Source organism: Pseudorca crassidens, chromosome 11, assembly GCF_039906515.1.
Source record: "Pseudorca crassidens isolate mPseCra1 chromosome 11, mPseCra1.hap1, whole genome shotgun sequence".
NCBI lineage: Eukaryota > Metazoa > Chordata > Mammalia > Artiodactyla > Delphinidae > Pseudorca > Pseudorca crassidens.
This window is the reverse complement of record NC_090306.1, coordinates 83,630,837-83,654,306: the sequence shown is the minus strand read 5'-3', so window position 1 is coordinate 83,654,306 and position 23,470 is coordinate 83,630,837. Positions and strand designations below refer to the sequence as shown.

At 38.7% G+C, this 23,470-nt stretch overlaps 1 protein-coding gene, 1 long non-coding RNA gene and 1 other non-coding gene across 7 annotated transcripts; 1 reads left to right on the top strand and 2 right to left on the bottom strand.

Annotated features, from left to right (window-relative positions):
• Nucleotides 1–7,238: 7,238 nt before the first annotated feature.
• SLC25A3 (solute carrier family 25 member 3) lies at nucleotides 7,239–13,684 on the bottom strand. Of its 3 annotated transcripts, none has more exons than XM_067697659.1 (8): nucleotides 13,541–13,684; nucleotides 13,133–13,293; nucleotides 11,720–11,844; nucleotides 9,996–10,175; nucleotides 9,072–9,253; nucleotides 8,249–8,421; nucleotides 7,659–7,769; nucleotides 7,239–7,577 (listed from the first exon to the last, which is right to left on the bottom strand). In XM_067697659.1, the coding sequence occupies exons 2-8, from the start codon at nucleotides 13,287–13,289 to the stop codon at nucleotides 7,417–7,419; spliced, it is 1,089 nt and encodes a 362-aa protein (XP_067553760.1). In that variant the 5' UTR covers nucleotides 13,290–13,293; nucleotides 13,541–13,684; the 3' UTR covers nucleotides 7,239–7,416. The 3 variants fall into 3 exon arrangements, with proteins under 3 accessions (XP_067553760.1, XP_067553762.1, XP_067553761.1); XM_067697661.1 differs by lacking the exon at nucleotides 11,720–11,844 and adding an exon at nucleotides 11,437–11,558 and having other exon boundaries at nucleotides 13,541–13,683; XM_067697660.1 differs by lacking the exon at nucleotides 13,541–13,684 and adding an exon at nucleotides 13,395–13,532.
• LOC137203064 (small nucleolar RNA SNORA53) lies at nucleotides 8,493–8,741 on the bottom strand. Its single transcript, XR_010932892.1, has one exon. It is a non-coding gene; the product is annotated as a small nucleolar RNA SNORA53 (small nucleolar RNA).
• Nucleotides 13,685–13,757: 73 nt separating the features above from the next.
• Nucleotides 13,758–22,606, top strand: LOC137202308 (uncharacterized). Of its 3 annotated transcripts, none has more exons than XR_010932538.1 (3): nucleotides 13,758–13,836; nucleotides 17,513–17,635; nucleotides 22,360–22,606. It is a non-coding gene; the product is annotated as an uncharacterized lncRNA (long non-coding RNA). The 3 variants fall into 3 exon arrangements; XR_010932539.1 differs by having other exon boundaries at nucleotides 13,763–13,840; XR_010932537.1 differs by having other exon boundaries at nucleotides 13,783–14,266.
• The last annotated feature ends 864 nt before the right edge of the window (nucleotides 22,607–23,470 follow it).

Genomic DNA, 23,470 nt, shown 5'->3' with positions numbered 1-23,470 from the left:
GAGCCTGCGTGTCTGGAGCCTGTGCTCCGCAACAAGAGAGGCTGCAATAGTGAGAGGCCCGTGCACCGCGATGAAGAGTGGCCCCCGCTTGCCACAACTAGAGAGAGCCCTCGCACAGAAACGAAGACCCAACACAGCAAAAATAAATTAATTAATAAACTCCTAACCTGAACACCTTTAAAAAAAAATAGCAAAGATCAATAAAACTAAAATCTGGTTCTTTGAGAAGGTAAACAAAATTGATAAACCATTAGCCAGACTCATCAAGAAAAAGAAGGAGAGGACTCAAATCAATAAAATTAGAAATGAAAAAGGAGAAGTTACAACAGACACCGCAGAAATACAAAGCATCCTAAGAGACTACTACAAGCAACTCTATGCCAATAAAATGGACAATCTGGAAGAAATGGACAAATTCTTAGAAAGGTAAAACCTTCCAAGACTGAACCAGGAAGAAATAGAAAATATGAACAGACCAATCACAAGTAATGAAATTGAAACTGTGATTAAAAATCTTCCAACAAACCAAAGTCCATGACCAGATGGCTTCACAGCTGAATTCTATCAAACATTTAGAGAAGAGCTAACACCCATCCTTCTCAAACTCTTCCAAAAAATTGCAGAGGAAGGAACACTCCCAAACTCATTCTATGAGGCCACCATCACCCTGATACCAAAACCAGACAAAGATACTACAAAAAAAGAAAATTACAGACCAATATCACTGATGAATATAGATGCAAAACTCAACAAATACTAGCAAACAGAATCCAACAACACATTGAAAGGATCATACACCATAATCAAGTAGGATTTATCCCAGCGATGCAAGGATTCTTCACTATATGCAAATCAATGTGATACACCATATTAACAAATTGAAGAATAAAAACCATATGATCATCTCAATAGATGAAGAAAAAGCTTTTGACAAAATTCAACACCCATTTATGATAAAAACTCTCCAGAAAGTGGGCACAGAGGGAACCTACCTCAACATTAAAAAGGCCATATATGACAAACACACAGCAAACACCATTCTCAAAGGTGAAAAACTGAAAGCATTTCCTCTAAGATCAGGAACAAGACAAGGATGTCCACTCTCACCACTATTATTCAACATAGTTTTGGAAGTCCTAGCCATGGCAATCAGAGAAGAAAAAAAAATAAAGGAATACAAATTGGAAAAGAAGAAGTAAAACTGTCACTGTTTGCAGATGACATGATACTATACATAGAGAATCCTAAAGATGCCACCAGAGAACTACTAGACCTAATCAATCAATTTGGTAAAGTTGCAGAATACAAAATTAATGCACAGAAATCTCTTGCATTCCTATACCCTAACGATGAAAAATCTGAAAGAGAAATTAAGAAAACACTCTCACTTACCACTGCAACAAAAAGAATAAAATACCTAGGAATAAACCTACCTAGGGAGAAAAAAGACCTGTATGCAGAAAACTGTAAGACACTGATGAAAGAAATTAAAGGTGATACAAACAGATGGAGAGATATACCATATTCTTGGACTGGAAGAATAAGTATTGGGAAAATGACTGTACTACCCAAAGCAATGTACAGATTCAAAGCAATCCCTCTCAAACTACCAACGGCATTTTTTACAGAACTAGAACAAAAAATTTTTAAATTTGTATGGAGACACAAAAGACCCCAAATAGCCAAAGCAGTCTTGAGGGAAAAAAAAGGAGCTGGAGGAATCAGACTCCCTGACTTCAGACTATACTACAAAGCTACAGTAATCAAGACAATATGGTACTGGCACAAAAACAGAAACATAGATCAATGGAACAAGATAGAAAGCCCAGAGATAAACCCATGCACCTATGGTCAACTAATCTATGACAAAGGAGGCAAGGATACACAACGGAGAAAAGACAGTCTCTTCAATAAGTGGTGCTGGGAAAACTGGACAGCTACATTGTAAAAGAATGCAATTAGAACACTCCCTAACACCATACAGAAAAGTAAACTGTAAGACTGGACATTATAAAACTCTTAGAGGAAAACATAGGAAGAACACTCTTTGACATAAATCACAGCAAGATCTTTTTTGATCCACCTCCTAGAGTAATGGAAAGAAAAAGAAAAATAAACAAATGGGACCTAATGAAACTTAAAAGCTTTTGCAAAGCAAAGGAAACTACAAACAAGATGAAAAGACAACCCTCAGAATTGGAGAAAATATTTGCAAATGAATCAATGGACAAAGGATTAATCTCCAAAATATATAAACAGCTCATGCAGCTCAATATTAAAAAAACAAACAACCCAGACTTCCCTGGTGGCACAGTGGTTAGGAGTCCGCCTGTCAATGCAGGGGACATGAGTTCCAGCCCTGGTCCAGGAAGATACCACATGCCGCAGAGCAACTAAGCCCATATGCCACAACTACTGAGCCTGTGCTCTAGAGCCTGTGAGCCACAACTACTGAGCCCGCACACCACATCTACTGAAGCCCGCGTGCCTAGAGCCCTGTTCCACAACGAGAAGTCACTGCAATGAGAAGCCTGCGCACCGCAAGGAAGAGTAGCCTGCATCCGCTACAACTAGAGAAAGCCTGTGTGCAGCAACAAAGACCCAACACAACCAAAAATAAATAAATTTATAAAACAAAAACAAATAAACGACCCAATCAAAAAATGGGCAGACCTAAATAGACATTTCTCCAAAGAAGACATACAGATGGCCAAGAAGCACATGAAAAGCTGCTCAACATCACTAATTATTAGAGAAATGCAAATCAAAACTAAAATGAGGTATCACCTCACACCAGTTAGAATGGGCATCATCAGAAAATCTACAAACAATAAATGCTGGAGAGGGTGTGGAGAAAAGGAAACCCTCTTGCACTGTTGTTGGGAATGTAAATTGATACAGCCACTATGGAGAACAGTATGGAGGTTCCTTAAAAGAACTAAAAATAGAATTACCATACGACCCTGCAATCCCACTACTGGACATATACCCAGAGAAAACCATAATTCAAAAAGGCACATGCAGGGCTTCCCTGGCGGCGCAGTGGTTGAGTCTGCCTGCCGATGCAGGGGACACAGACAGGTTCATGCCCCGGTCTGGGAAGATCCCACATGCCGCGGAGCGGCTGGGCTCGTGAGCCATGGCCGCTGAGCCTGTGCGCCTGTGCTCCGCAACGGGAGAGGCCACAGAAGTGAGAGACCCGCGTATCGCAAAAAAAAAAAAAAAAAAAAAAAAAAAGGCACATGCACCCCAATGTTCACTGCAGCACTATTTACAATAGCCAGGTCATGGAAGCAACCTAAATGCCCATCAACAGATGAATGGATAAAGATGTGGTACATATTTGCAATGGAATATTATTCAGCCATAAAAAGGAATGAAATTGGGTTATTTGTAGAGACGTGGATGAATCTAGAGACTGTCATACAGAGTGAAGTAAGTCAGAAGGAGAAAAACACATATCGTATATTAACGCATATATGTGGAACCTAGAAAAATGGTCCAGCTAAATCGGTTTGCAGGGCAGAAATTGAGACACAGATGTAGAGAACAAACGTATGGACACCAAGGGGGGAAGCGGCGGGGGTGGTGGTGGTGGTGTGATGAATTGGAAGATTGGGATTGACATGTATACATTAATGTGTATAAAATGGATAATTCATAAGAACCTGCTGTATAAATAAGTAAAATTCAAAAGTTCAAAAAAAAGTCAGCACTTAAAAATATAAATTCAACTATCTGAAAATTCATTAATGAAAAATATTAGTTTCTGGGGAATTCCATGGTGGTCCAGTGCTTAGGATTCGGCGCTTTCACTGCCGGGGCCCAGGTTCAATCCCTGGTCAAAGAACTAAGACTCCGCAAGCCACACAGCATGGCCAAAAAAAAAAATTTTAATTTCTATCAGTGCCAAATAAATGAGGTACTCATCTTGTTTGGTGCTATTCTACTCATTATTTTAATGATTCACAAATCTATCAGTAATTTGGTAGCCATCCTGAGTGGGACTTTCTTGAAGGAACCCTCAAATCTGGAATGTCACTAGGTTCATTGTCATGATTTTGTTTTCAAGACAGATAGATGTGGAGACAAATATAGAATGGAAAACTTTGGATCTGTTTCCCTACAGTAGAAAATGTAAAATTAATCACTTCAATAGATATGGTCTCTTACGGGTGAGTCATCTTCAGCTTTCTGTGGAATTTCCCTGCTTTAATACTATTTAAAGTCTAACCAGTTGTGCAGTCAATAAAATCAGTGAAGAATTGTTTATCCATGATTAAAAGTTGATTACATTATTATTTTCAGAATATTAACGATGTCTGAAAAAGCAGTTTTAACCTTGGTTGATACAGCCTCCTGGTGTTGAGATCATGGGTCTTGAAATAATAGATATTGCCCCTAACATGAATTATCCTCCATCTTCAAATCTTGCATATGCTGCGTTCCACAAAGAAACCTAGCTGACTTGCACATCAAATCACAGTATATTGGGTACGAATTGTATCTTATGTAGGAGACACATTCTCTAGGCTTTCATGCAGTATAGCCAACCTTTAAGTGACTGTTGCATGCATGGTACTTTATAGAGTCTATAAAACCACAAATGAAAACCTTGGAATAGTTGCTTTCTAGGAAATTCAAGTCACCAAAGATTCATAAACCGTTTATCAATGTGAGGTGAACATCTCATACACCTCCTATGACCACTTGGGAGGATGTGAAGTCAGGGCTGCCTTGCAAAAGAGAAAATGATTCAGTAGATAACATCTGAGGTAAGAGCTGTTAAGAGTAGCTAGCTTACTAAGGTACATCATTGTTTGATATATCAAGAGGCACAGCATTCCGTTGTGAACTCCGGATTCCTCAAAGTTTGCAATCAGTTTCTTATCCACATGGTATCTGGGATTTTTAACAATTATTGATTTATCATGTAAATGATAAAAATTGTATAAACAATATGTTTATATAATTTATGTTGAAGAAACAGTATATAACTCCTAATTTAGCAGCAAGACTGACTGCCATGCACCAAACTTGATGAATATTGTGGACACTTTCCCCAAAATGGTATCAAAACATTTCATGAAGCTTTCACACAATGGAGATTTGGTTAAGCTGTTAAGTTTTTCAATTTTGTTGTATGTCACCAGATAATTTAGCAAAAATCTGGCTTTCTTAGAGCTTCTTAGAGACAAGTTGAATTTTATTTGATCTCTCTGGAAACTAATTATGTCCTAGTGTTAAGACATAATTCAATTAAACAACTAATCACATATACTCATCCCACTGGGTTCTGTTTTGTGGAATTAACATTTTCTTAAAGCCAAATGTGAGAAAAACAATGTTAAAATATCCTTATTAGAATCTTTATTTTCAGCATGAATAAATTTTAAAATACAAAATGGGAATTCACATTTTAAGTGGGCATTTTAATTGAATTTTGAGGATGAAATGGTTTTACCTCAGAAATAGCTTTGAAAGTTCTCTAACTACAAATAGCAAGCAATTCTTGACAGCTTGAACAGCATACTTTATGTCAATACCCACGAATGAAACCAATTGCTTCTCTTGAAAATAAGACTTGAATCCTGGCTGGCAGTGGAAACCTCTCATGGTGAAGCTGACTGAACTGCATACCCTGAAGTTTTTAAATCCACAGTCCACCTCTCCATTGGCCCAATATACATACATATCCAATCCCACAGGCTCTTACAATGTGACTGACCCTCCTCCCAGTAGGAGGTGGAGTCTATGCTCCTTTTCCATGAAGCTGGGATTTGATCTTCTGGGACTTCTGATGACCAAGAGTATAGTGGAAGTGATGCTAGGACTTCCAAGGCTAATTCCTATAAAAGATCCAGCTTCTGCCTGGCTCCACTTCAGAGCCCTGAAATAAGTCCAGTTGCCCTAAAGCCACCATGCTGTGGATTTTGAGGAAAGACTGAGCCACTAACAGGGAGATGCTCAAACAATCTCCCTCTAACCGGATGTGAAAAAGCCTTTGGAGATGACCCAAGAGCTACCATCTGATTGTCACTTCATGAGACAAAGAAGCAGAAGAACCCAACAAATGCTCCTTAATTTCTGACCCACAGAAAGCTTGAGATCATATCGTCTCTTGCCATTACATTTCAGATGATTCGTTACACAGCAGTAACTAATGCACGCTGATGACACCAACTGCCACAGCCATCATTTGCTTGGGCTCAGACTGCAGCTCTACCTTTTGTCAGTTTGGTCCAAATTTACACCCATAACCCCTCCTTTTTCGCTGCAACACAGGTAAAATAAGACTGGAACCTTAAACAAGACCAGGTGATGATGACAGAGAGAAGTTAACATGTAATGAGATATACCTGGTTTCTAAATTTAGTTCACTGACCTTATAACATGGGTTTGTAATGAAAACATTTATCTTCCTGTTTAGACTCCTTTGAAGTTTTTTTCCTGAGGTCCCATCTGCATACTTTACACAGGGTCTGTCAACTCAATCCAGATATTATATCCAAAGGCCTGAAGGTAAAATGTAATCAGACTTGAAAAAATAAACTATATTACAGATTGGGCTTTTATACTTCCTAACCAAAATACAAGGGAAAACTAAACAGTGGCTTACGTTCTAGCTTTTAAAAAATCAGTTTGGGCTTAAACCAAATTCCAGATGCTTCAATGTGCCGAAGTGCCACCGTCCCAGGGGCATTCACCTACTCCAGGTGTCAAGCAGGTACCTTTCTTAAAAACAAAACCGGAAATAGTTTTTTTTTGTAATTTAGAAAGTCAGATCTGTGTGAGAATTAAGTTACCTGAAATAGTTTTTAGCTATCAAATGTTTTGGTCCTTCTAAAAAGCTATCATTCTAAGAAACAGCCTAATTTAGATTACCTTCTTTTATAAATAAGGATTAACACACTGATTAGGATTTTTCAAAGTATATTAAGTGTTGCAAAAATCTGATTATATACGGAAATGTACTTGTCAAAATAAACCACAAATGAATATTTATCCATATTCAAACTGAACAATTGTTTTTAAAAATTTAGGGCATGGTTCCTAAAAATGTAAGAACTCTCTTGAGTGACAAATCCTGAAACATATGACAATTTATGAGTAGGGATCATAGTATTCAACCAACAGTGATTTTTTTTCCTTGAGGTTCTAATGTATGCATAATTCTTTCCATTTTAGGGTTAATTCTTTAAAAACTAGTTTTAAAAATAATTATCAAGTCACAGACAAACCATGAACAGTTGGGTTTATTTCAACAGTAAGTTTGAAACTCTTGCTTCTGGCAAGAGTACTACAGTAATTATATTAGGAATAGGTAATTTCCTACACTGTCAGATATATAAAAGTTCCTTCTGCATTTTCCTCAACACTGATCAACAAGCAGATTCAGTCCACATCTGCTTTCATCTACTCAGTGTACCCAAGCTTCTTCTTCAGAGATTCTGGCATCTCAGGGGGAGGAGGGCGAGGGAGCCTGAAGTAGACCTTCACGGAGTCATAGATGAACCACTGCAGTGCAGTCAGAGTGCCAATCATGATGATACGGGCAAAGAGTCCCTTCCATACACCTGGATAAAATATGAAATGTGAGTGAAAAATATACTCCAAAGTGTTATTCTTTCTTTAGAGGGGAGGAAAAAAAATCTTACCTCTAAATCCAAGTCTCTGGAGGACCAGAGACGCACTGCTACCCTTCTCTTTATTCAACACAGACACCACAGAATCAGCAGGGTGAGAAACAATGGCACAGAAGACTCCAGCTGAAAAAAAGTCAAGATAAATGATCCAATATGGGGTCAGTTAAAAAAAATTTTCACATCACAGCCAACAACATTTTCATGAGTAATAAAATTTTCTTGTGTTTAAATAAATCATTTTAGAGTGAGACTGACAAGAAAGGTTATAAAGCAGTCTACCCTCTGTAAAACAGAACAATCCCTCAAGTTATATTCAGATTTTAACACTTTCTCTTGTATTAAAAATTTGTTATTGGAAAAACTAAACAACAAAAAAAGGCACAGCAGTGAAGTCAATACATTCCCAAGCTTAATTATGACATGCAAACCACAAAACAATTATTTTAGGAACGAATTAGCAAGTATTTATGAATCCTGAAGAGTGTATAAAACGCAATGGAAAGATAAAACTTCTTTGGAATATTTTTCCCTCACAAAAGAGGCCAATACTGGAAATGATTATTCTTAATTTCACAGACAAGCATGTTCTAAATAATTCATACCTATGTAACCTGCCACAAATGTGACAACCAGCTGCTCTGGCTTTGAACATTCACTTCGGGGCTTGGGAACCACAAACTTGTACAATGCTTCAACAGTACGTTCAAAGCAGGCGAACTTCATCATGGTGTATGGTATCTGTCTCATCCAGAGAGGAGCAACCCCCTTGTAGAATCTAGGAAATCAGAAGACTTATTTTACTCAGTTGCATATATTCATCTAGCAGACTTTTTCATTATTAACAGACATGTCCGCACACCAGTCAAGTCCTGATAGTAACAAAATGGCAGCACTACTGCATGTCATTTCTATCAGAACCTAAGACTAACATGCAGGTATATTTATCTCACATGCCAATGACTCAAGCACCTTTGACTATACAACCAAAAAAGTTGCTGGATGTTTCTTTCACTGGAACTACAAGAAACAGTAAGTTTACAAGTAGAACTCAGCTCAAGATTGGCATCCACAAAGGTGGATCTAAGGAAGCATGTGTGGCCCGACTATATGCAAATTCTTAACTGTGAACATAGATGACAAGAATTCTAACAAGGGCACTCCCCAACCCCCAAGTTAAGAGTTAATATTTAGGTCAAATATCAAGTCATTTGTAGACTGACAAATGATTCTAACTTTAGAGGGAAAAAAAACCCTTAATTCAGGGTTCAAGCCATGTATCAACTTATCCTTGCCCCTAGAGTTTACGTTCTATGTGAGGCGGAAAGAGATATGAAAAAGAGAAAGTCTGGCAGGTTTAATGCTAACAAATGTGGTTTTCTCAAATGAGTATTTTTATACTATATATTTAGGCAAACGTTTACTTACGCCTTTATGCCTTCTTCCTTATACATTTTGGGAGCTGCATCCCTCAAAGTGTTAGCATATCCTGGTTGGGTTTGAATTCGAACCTTAGCAGCTTCCATAGGAGCCAGAGCAATGTCAGCAAAGAATTCAGCACTGGCAGAGGCAGCCAAATATAGTGATGTGCGCCAGAGATAGGCATTCTCCTAAATGAAAAACATAAGGAGAAACATGAATTGCTGCTGCACTGGCTGTTCTCAATTTAAGAGACAGTTCTAGGCAACAGTTAAATTTCAGACATTTTAAGTGTTTCTTTATCACAGTCCACAGATAACACACATGAGACTGAGTAACTCTCATAACCTCATCAATCATAGTACACTGTGAATATTTTTTGAATGTCTAGGTGCCAAGGATAGTTGACCCTTGAACTCACACAGGACACTACAATCCTTCTCTTTAAAAAACTCAAATCCAACTTATTTGGAAAGCAGCACAGCACAATAAAAAGAGCACTGAAATCCAATGAAATAGTTTCTTTTTCTTATCCTGTTTATGTTAAAACAGCCTTATGACACAACATTGTAAAGCAATTATACTCCAATAAAGATGGTGATAAAAAAAAAAACAGCCTTATGATTTGAAACATACTGTTCACCCTTTCTGAGATTATTTCCTCAGTTCTAAAAACAGGTTGAGTCAAACAAAAATCTAAGATCCTTTTTGGTCTTATATTAAAAACTGAGGACTTTTTTTTCCTTTTTCTTCTTTTTTAAATATTTATTTATTTGGCTGTGCCAGGTCTTAGTTTCGGCATGTGGGATCTAGTTCCCTGACCAGGGATCGAACCTGGGCCCCTTGCGTTGGGAGCGTGGAGCCTTAACCACTGGACCACCAGGGAAGTCCCTAAAAGCTGAGAACTTTCAATTTCAAAGGTAAATTACATACCTCTCCAAGCATGTTGCTATACAAAACTTTGAAGACTTCATAAAAGCCAAATTTGCAGAGCCCTTGCATAGAGTAGCCAATGAAAGTCGGAGCCCATCCTTTGGCCAAACCACGAACACCATCTTCTTTGAGTGTAACTGAGAATCCATTAAATATGCCCTTGTACTTTTGTGGGTCCACCTTTATTTAAAACAAGAAGAAGAAAAAAAATTAAATGTACGACAGAGATAATAACACTTCTCATAAACATTTAATTCTGTTATTATTAGTTTTTCCTTTTGGTTCTAATATAAACTTTAGTAACTACACAAAAGGTGGGTAAATACAAGTTCACTGCATGATATCAGCTTAATGTCTACTATTATCTTTGTAAATGTAACTTTTTGTACAGTAAGGTCTAGCTTTCTTTCAGTCAGACTTAAGTCTTGGAGAGTTAGTTAAGAGGATAAAATTCCTACAAAAATACATGATAAAACTGACACGAGATTTTCCCACCACCCAACTCTTTTTACCACTTAAAAATTAGTCTTAAAGCTACTTCGTAAACAATAATTAAGTCTACATCCTTGAGATATGCTAACCCATTAAGTGATTATAAAGTTTTGTGAACTTAAGACAATCAAATTAAATACAAGTTAAAAAGGTACATCAACATGAAAACCCTCTTTTGAGTTAAGAAATTAAATTCCCTTTAAGAGACATGCATAAGACGTTTTAGCAAAGGTGTATTTAATATTCATTCTATTAACTAATGGGGGTAAAAATCTTAATCTATTTCTGCCAGTACTAGAAGGGCTGGTATACATCACCTTCCTCTCCCTGCTAACATTTCACCTTCCTTTCTCTTTTAGGTAAGTAGACCGCTAATCCTGTTTGGGACAAATAAATTTTTGATGTTTGATTATTTGTGTTTCAATAATCCTAATTAAGACATTTTAATTGTAAAAGAAAACCTTTTATGTAAATAAATATGCAAGAAGCTATGCCCACAAATTTTAAACACTATACAGTGAGAGTTTTTTAATCTATAGTGTTCTCTGCCTTGATCTTATCAATAAATAAGAGACATGAAGTTACATCATATAATACACAAAGAATGATTGCCTACTCTGACGTGTAAGTGCTTGTAAAATGACTATTTGGAGAAAAAAGAATCGGTAGGCCTTGAAGAACAGAATTCAGCCCAGCAGCAAGAACCACTTACAACCAGAGTCTGAGATCAACAATCTACCTTCACTCTTATTTTAAAAGAGGTATTTCTTGGATTTAAAGCACTAATTAAAGTAAAAATCATGCGTTAAAGAAATCTTAGTTTGGTGTTCTACTAAAATTTCCGGCAGTCATAACGTCTTCATTCTTCTCAATTGTGAAGTCCTTTAATATTACTTGGAATTAAGTCACACACAGAAGAGATGTTCAATGTTGTCATCTCAATACAAACCTGCATACGGCATTTCACTAAATCCAGAGGAACAACAGCAGTGTGTGTCAGACCACAACTTAAGACCCCACCAAAGCCACACAGTGCGTAAAACTTCGCAGAGCCATATTCACAACTGTACTCTGTAATATAATAAGACAAGACACACCATGCGTTTTAATATAATACTCATGTTACTGGTTATCAACTTACCTCCTGGACAGTTAGGTTTCCACACAGCTTGTTAGTAGGTAACAGCCATGTTTCAACAATGTTTTATTTAGTCCAACATGCAAAAACAAACCTGCATTCTGCATTTAACCAGATCTAGAGGAACCAATGCTGTATGTGTTGTGCCACAACTAATAATTCCTCCAAGTCCACAGAGGAGAAAGAATCTGCCAGATCCATAGTCACAGCTATACTGCTCTGTTTGATTGAAAAAAAAAAATCAAGTAAGTATTTCTTCAGAGGTGACTAAGGCCATGGGAATGCAAGAGAACTACGTTTCCCTGTGAAAAAGTAGTATCACAACTGAACAGCTCTGCCCACCATTTACAAGTAAACTGAAAGATAATTTTCCACCTAGTGTGAGCAAGGAATTCACTGCCAAAATCAAAACAATCATTTAAAGATTCTGAAGGTTCTTATCTGTGAGATACTAGCTCTCTCTCGTTTTGCCATATAAATTTTTAAAAAAGTTTTCTATATCATTAATAGCTCTTCCAAATTACTAACGGCTGATAAGAACACACTTCTGAGTACCAATCCAACTTAAATCATGTAAAAGCTTGCAAACCTCTAAGGCTACCCCAGCCACTAACCAATACTATCCCCACTTATGGATCCCTATAGTGCAAAAATAGATAAACATAAATTCCTGCAGTCAAATACATTTACTACACAAATGACCATAGATTTAACTGTCTAAATTGAAGGACCGAATGATGATGTAAGGGTTTTTTCCTCACACTGAAGACAGAACAGAAACACGTAATAATTTTTTTTTTAAATCTTTACATTTTACAGGTACAAGGTAGATAACATATTCTGTACTCCTGCAATTCGGTTTTCAGGTTTCTCTATAAATACACTCCACTGGGATTTAAAATACACACAGTTAAAATAAAGTTGGGTCTAATCATCAAGAAACCCGAGAGATAAGATCAAAGGGATTCCTATCTATTATATCCTTTCTATGGTCTCTCCGGGTCTACAAGTCAATCAGGCGCATTAAAACAAGAATTACCCAGTTATCACACACACCTTGTATCAACTAATATTAGACTCCGGGAATACTAAAGGGAGGAAACAATATTTTTAAAAAGAAAGTGAAAGCAAAATCAAAGAACTGATAATACAGTTAGAACTGCGGTGGCCAGTGGTTAGGATATAGACTTTACCCAATGCCTAGTCGGCTGACCAAGCGGGCTCACGGTGAAGATAAGGAGCTAGTCACGGCCTCTATGCCTCCACTCACTCGAGGACGCGGAGGTCATGGAGGGAGCAGGGCCTAGACCCTTCCACGCCCTTGAGGGAGAGCCAAGGATCCGACACCCGGCTTCGGGCGGAACGAGCTGACATCCTCGGACAAGCAACTGGGCGCCCTCCTGCGCTGCCGCGGGCAGGGCGCGCGTCCTTCCCTGTCCTCCGGGCCGAGCACGCCACGAAGGCCGAGGGGACCTCACAACCGTATCGGGACAGGGTCTGACCTCACCTTCCACAGAGGCGGCTGCCAGCTTGCGGGAGCGACGGGGTGGGCCCGGGGTCCCGGCGGGGTTGCTGCGGGGGCCCGCGAGACCATCTTGCACCAACTGCAGGTGGGGTGCGTTGAAGGGGTTCGCCCGCGCCAAGTGCGCCACGGACGAGAACATCTTTCTAGGGGGAGAGGAAGCGGCGGTCAGAGGAAAGGCAAAGGGGTCCGTTAGGCCGGCTAAAGTCACCGGCACCCTGGGACCACCCCCGCAACCAGGCCTTGCCTCTTCCCTCCTCCGCGCCCTTGAGGAGGGCACCGCGGCCTCCCCAAAGGAGGAGGCCAACGGGGCCTACAGCCAAAGAAGCGCCCCACCGGGTCTCCGCGCTCCGCTCCCCGCACGCACTGCAGGGAAGGCCGAGCCACACTCACTCCCTAAGATGGCGAACACACCACCACTCCCTTGGAAAGGCTGGGGCTCACAGAGGCCGAACGTCCTCCGGGTCTTTAGATCTGTGCCTTTCGCGAGTCGTCAGCGCGACGCACATAGTGCGTCACTACAGACTGGCGGCACCCATTGGCGAAGAAGAGCGCCGAGGCCCTAACGTCATCGCGTTCTCCTAGCAGCCGTATCCCCGCCCCACTCGCCCTAGCCCTTCCGGCCCGGCTTCTGCGCAGGAGGGTTCCTTTTGCGCAGGCGCGCATTCCAGGCCGGTGTTCTGAGGTGTGTGGGTTTGTGCTCGTGACCTTCTCTTTTTGTCCCTTCACCTTCAAACGTCTCTCCTGGAATCTGGGGCTTACTTTCTTTTCATTTAAATGAGCCCCAATATACTAGTCACCTAAAAAAAAAAAATCCGGGGCTTCCCTGGTGGCGCAGTGGTTGAGAGTCCGCCTGCCGATGCAGGGGACACGGGTTCATGCGCCAGTCCGGGAGGATCCCACATGCCGTGGAGCGGCTGGGCCCTTGAGCCATGGCTGCTGAGCCTGCGTGTCCGGAGCCTGTGCTCCGCAACAGGAGAGGCCACAGCAGTGAGAGGCCTGCATACCGCAAAAAAAAAAAAAAAAAAAAAATTCTGAATACGCGATGATATATTATTTCGGTTTGCGGTTAGAATGTCACTGCAGTACAGTTTTTGTGTCACAGCTTCTGCTATTATGGTACTTTTTTTTTTAAGTTCCATCCATTGACATTACACATAGACATGTCTGAATTTTCCATCAGCATTTAGGAGAGTATTTTAAAAGGAAATGTGTAGCAAGAAGTCTTAAGACAGCTTGCTGCTTCATCACAATAGTTTATATAACACATTAAAGCATTCAATAAATTATTTTTAACACCTGGGAGTACAGGGGTGAACTAGAGTGAAAGTGACTGGCAGCAGATTTTGTTTTCAATAAATTTAGAAAATCTTCATTAGATTCAGTTAAACAAAGAAAGGCCTAGTTTAATTGGAAAGAGTTTAGTAGGGATCAAACCTCTGTTAGAATTCTGGCTCTGACATTTTCCCAGCTATTGTTAAAGTAACCTTGGGAATTTAGTTGATCTCTGTGCACTTGTTTCTTAAATGGTGGAAGCAGGGCTGGCCTCATGGGCTTGCTACCTATACAGTTATGCAGGGCCTATGCTTAGTTTAATGTTCTGCTGTCACCGTTTTGAAATTCTTAATGAACAAGAGACCCTGTGTTTTTCATTTTGCACTGGGCCCTGCAGATTTTGCAGCTGGTCTTGGATGGGAGTAATACATATCTTGAAGAGTTTGTGAAAACTCAGTGAGATAATTTCTTCTTCTTTTTTCTTCCTTTTTTGTTTGTTTGTTTTATTAAATGGACTTGAAAAATTGAGCTGTCATGTATGCCAATGGTAGCAATATTGCCTAAAACTCCGTTCCTATATAAACGTGCAAGATTTTTGTAGAAAATTAGCATTACAATATTAGAAAAAGTTAAAATGTTATCCTCTTAAGAAAGAAACTGGACATTTTCTTTAAAAAGCAGATATCATGGGCTTCAATCTTTTCAATTCCCCATCCTTTGAATAGAGCTCAATAATAATTTTGGTGAGATCAATATTTAGTGTTCACATTATGATAACTACTATTTATAGTAAGCCATGGTGAATGCTGTAATTATATTTCTAATCTTGAATGATCTGTTTTCCTCTAGAGGTAATAATTGTCACTTTGGCATTTGTTTGGTTTTCTAATCACTCATCACTAAATCAAAATCTGCTGTATTAGTTTGCTAGAGGCTGTCATAACAAAGTACCTCAGACTGAGTGGCTTAAGCAAAAGAAATTTGTGTTCTGTTAGTTCTCAGTGAAATAATTTCTAAAACTGAGGATTTTTAGCCAAGGAGCAGAGCTGGGGTCTGAGGTTGTGGAGGGGGACATCAGTGGATGGTAAGTTACTGAGAGATTAAGGTAATTCTTGCTAAATTGACCTCACAGGATTCTTGCAGAAGGAAGGCCAAGGTTATCAGACATCACTTGGGAGATGAGGAATTTGATCAGGTATCGAGCGTGATCAGATACCAAGTTTGGGAGATTCTGGCTAAACCGACTTAGAATTCTTGCTACACTTGGGTTCCTTATGATCATGCCCAAGGATGGGCTTAGTGGAAAAAGGTCTCAGAGTAGCCTAACTAAAGTTTGGTCGTCTTTGTCAATGCCTTCCTATTCAGTATACCAAGGCAGTCTAGCCTTTTAATTTCATTTAGTATGGGCTACCACTGAGTTTAAATTTCAGCCAAACTGTTAGAGACACCCTCAGCAATCTGAGCTAAAACAATGGACTGGGCCACTTTCTTTACTGTACTCATATCAGTAAGTTTGCCTTGATCTACCATTATATTCCTTCTCTTTTAGTTATTGCTACTTATCAAATTACTCCAAAATTTAGGGACATAAGACAACAAATACTATTATTTCATATTTTCTGAGGGTCAGGAATCTGGATGTGGCTGAACTACATGGCCTGACTCAGGGACTGTCATAGGGTTGTAGGCAAGCTGTTGGCTGGGACTGTGGTCTCTAAAGACTTGACCGGGGCCAGAGTATCTGCTTTCAGGGTCGCAAACTTGGCAACTGGCAGGATGCTTCAGTTCCTTGTCGTGTGGCCCTCTCCATAGGGCTCCTCATGACGTGGCTTCCCCAGAGTAATTCAAGAAAGAAAGAGCAACCAGGACAGAAGTTGCAGTGTCCTTTATAACCTAATCTCAGAAGTGACACACCATCACTTCTGTATTTTACTGGTCATGCAGACGAATCCTGATACGATGTAGGAAGGGAGGTGGAGATCATTGGGGCCATCCTGGAGGCTGACTACTACACATCCAACCAAACATTCTCAGCCTCCATCCCCATGTGTGTTGCCCAGGTTTCTCTTAATATAAATCTTGCACGCTTTTTATCTTACCTTCTAGGGTTTCCTGCAATGGGGCCTAGAAGCAATGGGAGGTATTGACAACTGGTTCTGAGAAGATCAGCACACCCTATAAGGCAACTACCTCAGGGGGAGGAAGAGCTATTTCTACTAGCAATAGAGGCTCAGCAGAACTTAGGGGTTCATGATCCCAGTGTCATCTGAATCTTCCCATGTGTTCCCATCCACACTGCTCCAAAAAAAGCCCTTATGTTAACACAAGGCCTGCAAGATTGGGAATTCAACTGCACTGTAATTCAGGATTAGATTTTGGGTTTAGTTTTTAGAAATTACAGCCTTGTACATATAGGAAGTTAATCATTTAGGTTTTCTGGTCCCTTATCTCATCTTGAACTGAGAGTTTAAAACCCTAAGCTCATCATTTCCTTTCCCTTACTTATCTAACATAATTAGGAAAAAAAACAGCCAACCCCACTGTAGTCCTTATTTTCACTTAAATATTTTGTGGAAGCATCTACTTGGTCACCCAAAGCCTTGTCTTCTTCAGCCATTTGATTACTGGTATCCAGAGGTCATAATTTAAGAAATTTTTTTTTGCTAATGCATGCCATGGACAACCACTGTCACCATTATCATTGACAGCTGGTCACCAATGGCCTTTAAATCCAATCAGACCAGATAACCCAGAACAAATTCAGAGAAACCCATTGTTAAGGTTTTGTTCTCCTGGAATTACTTCCAATACCACTGTCTGTATCAGAGTTTGATCAGAGAAGCATAGCTACAGTGAGTCATATGGAATAAAAGATTTATTGTAGGGATTAGACCTTATGAGACTGTGGGAGCTGGAGAAGAATTTGCCTCTGTGTCCGGGGCTGGACCTGAAATTACTGTAAATCAATAGGACTTACAGTCAGGCAGGAAAGCTGAACATGAAGTGGGGGTGAGCAGGGACAAATTGGAACCCACAAAGTCAAACTAGACTGTGAGTCTGTCTCATCACCTACAATGCTGGTCCCTGCAGGAGCCATGGTGCAGGTGCTTATGAGAGCCACGGTGCCACTATGCCTCTGGCCCAGGACTCAGAGAAACCGAAGAAGATCCAGTTCTGAAAAAGCTTCACGCCTGGCCTCTGCCCCGATTTAAGGTGAGCCAGCAAATCAGCAAAATGAGCGTGAGCGGCCACAGCACCTCATGTCCTACACCGACCTTCAGAGTATAATGACTGCTGCTTCACTTCTGCCTTTGCACAAATTTCCTTTGTGACCAATCCCAACCCAGACCCATATTTAGGAGATAAACAGTTATCTTTGAGGCGCTAGAGAGATAGAACATTCAAGGGGAACTTTGCCATGGGCATTTGAAAAACTCAGAGCTAGAAGTCAAGTTTGCCCTTGTAGATTTGACAATTATCTCTGTCATGGAGAATCACAAGAAAATCCTTAAATAATTCCTAGCACAGTCATGTAATAAAAAGACATAAAAAATTATGTGAGGGAGACTGAAGTCCATTTTCATATCTGCCCTGAGGAAAAAAGAGTAACATCCACTTATTAATTGTCTTTTTTGATTAGAAATCTTGTTTTTTATTTTTGGGGTGGTTTGTTGTTTTGTTTTTGTATGACTTCATAAATAGAGTAGGGAGAAATTTGTCTCTTTGTATCTGAAGTAAAATAAAATGGACTTCACAGTTGGGGCTTTAGTTTCCATTCTGGAAAGTTTTAAAATCCCCATTCTTTGGAAAGGTATGCTAGATTGAGCCTAGAGTACCTTGTCTGTAAGACTGGTGGTCTCTTTACCATAGCGCACCCCGAGATAGCAGAGCTAGCTCTGAGGCCCGGTCTCAGACTCTTAAATTTACCCATGTTTGTGCATGGAGCTGAAAACAGTGAAAGTTATATCTGTATATCCAGAGACATTGTATTTTATAGGAAATAAAAGGCAGGTGAATCCTTTTACCCAGTCTTTATCTCTTGATATCTTGAAATTTCTTTCTTTCTGCAATTAAAATCATAAAATATGCTTTGGCCCAGAGAGGAGAGCCATACCTTGATATGGCGGAACCTAAGAGAGTCCACGTGGAAGGAGCACATCTATGTGGCACTTCAGTCACTCAATGGCTACAATTCATCACCTGGACAGATTTTAAGTGAGGCCCTGTCATCATAAGTTAGAGGTTCCCAAACCTGGTTTCTCATCGAAGCACCTGGGGAGCTTTTTAAGCACAGATGTTGTCAGACCTCAGAAGATTCTACTAAGTCTGATGAGGAGTTCTAGAAGCTGCCATTTTTTTTTTAAAGATCCCCAGGTGATTCTTAAAATAGCCAGTTTTAGGGACTGATGATCTAAGGAATTCAAAGATAGGCGTGAGCCTGTGGAACGGGCCTGACCCAACACTGACAACATCCTGAGTTGCCTGGTTTGCCATGGATATAAAGTGCTCACTTACTAGAAAGGAATCCCTGCTGATCTGGTTTACTTCAAACTGACTGTTCATCTTGTTCTTCCACATTCAAGAACAAGGTGCAAGGCTGCGGTGCACACCATCAGCACCCCATACAAACTGGGGCAAATTCTTAACAGAAGTATGAAAGGGGACAGGAGAATATCAGCTGCTTAAAGATGGGCACAGCCACAGACTTGGTAACATACAGGAAATTTGAGGGAGAAATGTATATACCTGAAGAATAGCAAATATGAAAAATAATGAATATAAAATGGACTAAGCCTTAGTAAAAGGAGGAGAAATAGTTTCGTTCATCCTTAGATGGGACAGAATATACCTAACACCCAAATTTCTGTTTATACGCTGGGTTATTATGAACTGAAATGTATAGTAATTTTATCACAATTCAAACCTCATTCCACTTATGATCTTTTTGCTGTAGCTACTCAGAGACCTTCTCACAAATGAGTCCAATGTAACTGCAGTCAGCTCTAAATGAAGTTACAATTTGCAAACATAATGAAACTTCAGGAAAAATTCTCAAATTCTGCTATTATATCTCTAAACCTGGAAGATAGTCAATTGGGAAGGAATAACTTTAGGGAATCAAACATATTTTTAGACAGCAGTAGCCTCAAATGTTAGTGGAATTTGACTGATTTTATTCTTCTGAGAGAAACTGAATATTGCTGACTATTACACAATTACAGTTAATGTACATAACACTAGCAGTTACTTAAATTTTCTATAATTTGTGCTGCTTTGAAATTTTGTGGAAAAGACACTATTTTTTCCCTCTTTTGACTTCAAGAATTTCAACTTTGAAAAATATTTAAATCATCCATCATTTAAATGACAAAATAGGAGAAAATAAAAATCAACGTAGAGTTTTGTCAGCTAATCTACTCACCCACGGCAGTTTATGGGTCAGAATAACTTGTTCCTGGGTGTTTGAATGATCAAATTAGATGTCTGAATTAAATGAACATTATTATTATTATTATTTAAGTGGTATGGCTGAAGCTGAGGAGCCTGTTTTTAATTTTTTTAAATATATGCTCGGGAATTCCCTAGAGGTCCAGTGGTTAGGACTCTGTGCTTGAATCTCCTGAGTTATGTGGACAAGCTTCAGTCCTAAACATTAAGAACTTCTTATACCTTACTTTGCCATGCCCTCATCCTCCTGGCTACTTACAGTCATTGTTTTTCTGTTAACACAATCTCCCAGTTAGGTCCGATCTTTCCAAAAACATTTATGCATCCTCCCTTCTAGTCCATTTGCTAATGTATGTTGAAACTGCTCTATGTAATAGTAATCTAGACAACTTAAAAGTTTTTGGACTACCTTTCACTCTAAGAAATATCACTGTAACATCACGTATTTTAAAGAATTGTTGAAACGTTTGCAATTTTGCCTTAACACAATGGATCCAAGGGTAATTGAAAAAAAGTCATAGCCAGGTTTCGACTGTTAAAATGTTTAATGTAGCATGGTTGTTAAAATGTGTAAATATGTCTAGAAAAAAATACAAGTATCTTGGTAAAATCATTTTAAAAAACAACATAATGCCCCGGTTGGTCTAAGTTATTGATATTTATTCTTAAATTGTTTAATATCTATTGAATACCTGGTGTAGGGTACTGTGAATATTTCCAAAGGCCTCTCTCCTTTCACGCTCTCTTCCCAAGACTCTCCTTTACTCCCATGGGATCAGCTTTCATCCTTTATGGTAAAATTCTCAGTATTTTATTTTTCGTATTTTCTGATTTTGAATATTTGTTTACTTTTTAAATTTTTTGAAGTAATTTTAAATTTACAGAAAAGGTGCAAGAATAGTACAAAGAGCTTCTATCTACCCTTCACTCAGCTTCCCAGATTGTTAACATTTTGCCATGTGGTTTATGACTCTGTCTGTCTGTCTCTCCCACCTATTTTTAGACACAGATGTATGGAGAGTTATACACACATATAATATATTTATATGTAGATATATAGATTACATGTACAAATACATAAATACACATAAATACCTATATACATACATATTTTTCCTGAACCAACTGAGAGTTAAGTTAAATATATGATGCTTTATTATTCCTAAATACTTCAGTATTGTATTTCCTAAAAGATAGAGCACAAGCATCAAAATCAAGATATGATCAGTGATATAATACTACCATCCTATCTAAATATCCCAATAATGTCATTTATAGCAAAAAACAAATCAAAACAAACCAAGAATACCTTTTCTTCTAGTCCAGTATCCAGTCCAGGAACATGTTACATTTAATTTTCATGTCACTTTAAGTTTCTTCAATCTGGAACAGTCCTTCTATCTTTCTTTGTCATTCATGCCCTTGGCATTTTAAGAATACAAGACAGTTATCTGGAGAATGTTACCTGAATTGGGCATCTCTGGTGTTTTCTCATGATTAGATACAGAGTATGCATTTAGGGCAGGAATATCAGAGGAGGGATTTCTTGTTCTTTTCGGAGAATCATATCAGAAGGCACATGATATTGATTTGTCTTATTACTGATGAGGGCAAGTTTGATCACTTGATCAAGGTGGCATCTGCCCAGTTTCTTTATTGTAAAGTTACTATTTTTATCTGTAATTAATATGTAATTTGTGGGGAGATACTTTGAAACTACCTAAGTATTCTGTTCTTCAACAAACTTTCACCTACTGATTTTCACATTTGTCAGTGATTGTTGCCTGAATCAATTACTATTGTGATAATTGCCAAGTAGTGATTTTCTAACTCCATCAGTCCTACATTTATTCTTCTGTGAGGAAGTGCTTTCCTTACTCTTCTTATTTAGTTCATTCTTCATTTATTTGTATCAGTATGGACTAATGGATTCCTGTTTTATTCAATGAATTATCTAATACTAACATTATTTCATTTGATGCTTATATTGTCCCAGATTTGGCCAGTGGGAACCCCTTTAAGCTGATCTTGTATTCTTTCTACAAGTCCCCATCATTTTTTGAGCACTTTGTTACTTTCTGGTACAGCAAGATGTTCAAGGCTCACCTTATACTTTTTCTGCCCCAGCCCTGGAATCAGCCATTTCTCCAAAGAGCTTTGGTTCTGTTAAGAGAATAGCATTTAGAACCAAGATCTGGGATCAAAATATGCATAACAATGCTATGTGTTATTGCTTCTAGGTTTTCTCAGTATATATACATACACACATATATACACATTTGTATCAATCCATCTATCTATCATTAATTATATCCTCTTAAAAACCATGAGTGCACACAAATACTTCCAATTCCAAGTCAGAATTCCCCAGAATTCATTCTAGCCTTTTTTTTTTTTTTTTCCTTTCCACATTTGTAACTCCCTTCTCTGGTTTTCATTACCTTCAATGTATTGTCTCTTATTTGCTTATTCCTTCTGGTTATATCCAGCTTCCCAATCCTGCCGGCTGTCTCCCTGTCATAAACCTTACAGAGCTCACTGGCCCTGGTTGCCTGAAATGAAGAATAGAAACCAAGAAATTAAAGAAAAGAAACCAACCAGTGTTTTTTAAAGAAAGGAAAAATAGAAGGAGAAGAGGAAGAGGAATGGAAAACAGCTATGGCTATCATTATTAACAAATTAACTCCAAATCTTAGCAGTGTAACTCAATAAAAGTGTACTTCTTGCTTCTGTAAAGTTTAATGCTGATTGAGTGGTTCTCCAGGGAGCTCTCCTCCAAGTGGTGACTCAGGGATCAAAGGTGTTTTAATCTTTTGGCTCTGTCATCTCAACACAAGACTGCTGCAGGTTTGGCCAAAAGATAAGATGCAACAAGGAAAAGTCACAGCCTCTCTCAGCTGCCTCAGAGTGAAAGTAAAATGTCATTTCTGCTCATGTTGCTTGATTGAGAATTAATCTCATGACAGCACCCAGATGTATAGGACTGAGAAAGGTAAGAACATATGGATATGCAGGGACTCATTCAGGAGTGAGTTCCTAGTCTCATCTGCACCCAATGTAGATATATTTGCATAGATTCTGTCTGTACTTAGATAACAATGTAACTTCCTGATGAACATTCTTGGAGAATAACAATGAGGTTGACCAGGATAAAAATGAGTAGACTTATATGTAGCCCTTAGATATACACTGTTAAATGCAGCAGTCATCTATAAAAAATGATTTCAGTTTGGGATTAGTTGATTTAAAGATACTTTTTCTAGCAATAGTTAGTAGTTATCAGGGTCATGTCTCTATAATAGTCACTTCTAGTCCAAAGGTTAACGTGCTATTTCCTGGTGGCCCTTGTAAGCATTTGGATTGTTAGTAAGTGTTCATTAAATAACTGCAGTACAAGGTATAGCTCTGTGCTTCCTTCTTTAATTATAATTATTTTAAAATTTGAAATAATTTCAAATTTACAGAAAATATGGAAGAATAGTACAACGATGTACTTCATCTAGATTTACCAGTTTTTAACATTTTGCCACAATTGCTTTAATAGATTCTTTTTTGTCCATTTATCAGTCCATCTTTATAATTTGAACCATTTGAGAGTAA

Coding starts and splice junctions, on each gene's coding strand:
- SLC25A3 (XM_067697659.1), bottom strand. CDS start 13,289: ATGTTCTCGTCCGTGGCGCACTTGGCGCGGGCGAACCCCTTCAACGCA. Junction 10,176..11,719: donor TGGTTAAATGCAGAATGCAG/GTTTGTTTTTGC, acceptor TTTTAAATAAAG/GTGGACCCACAAAAGTACAA. Junction 8,422..9,071: donor AAGGAAGAAGGCATAAAGGC/GTAAGTAAACGT, acceptor CTGATTTCCTAG/ATTCTACAAGGGGGTTGCTC.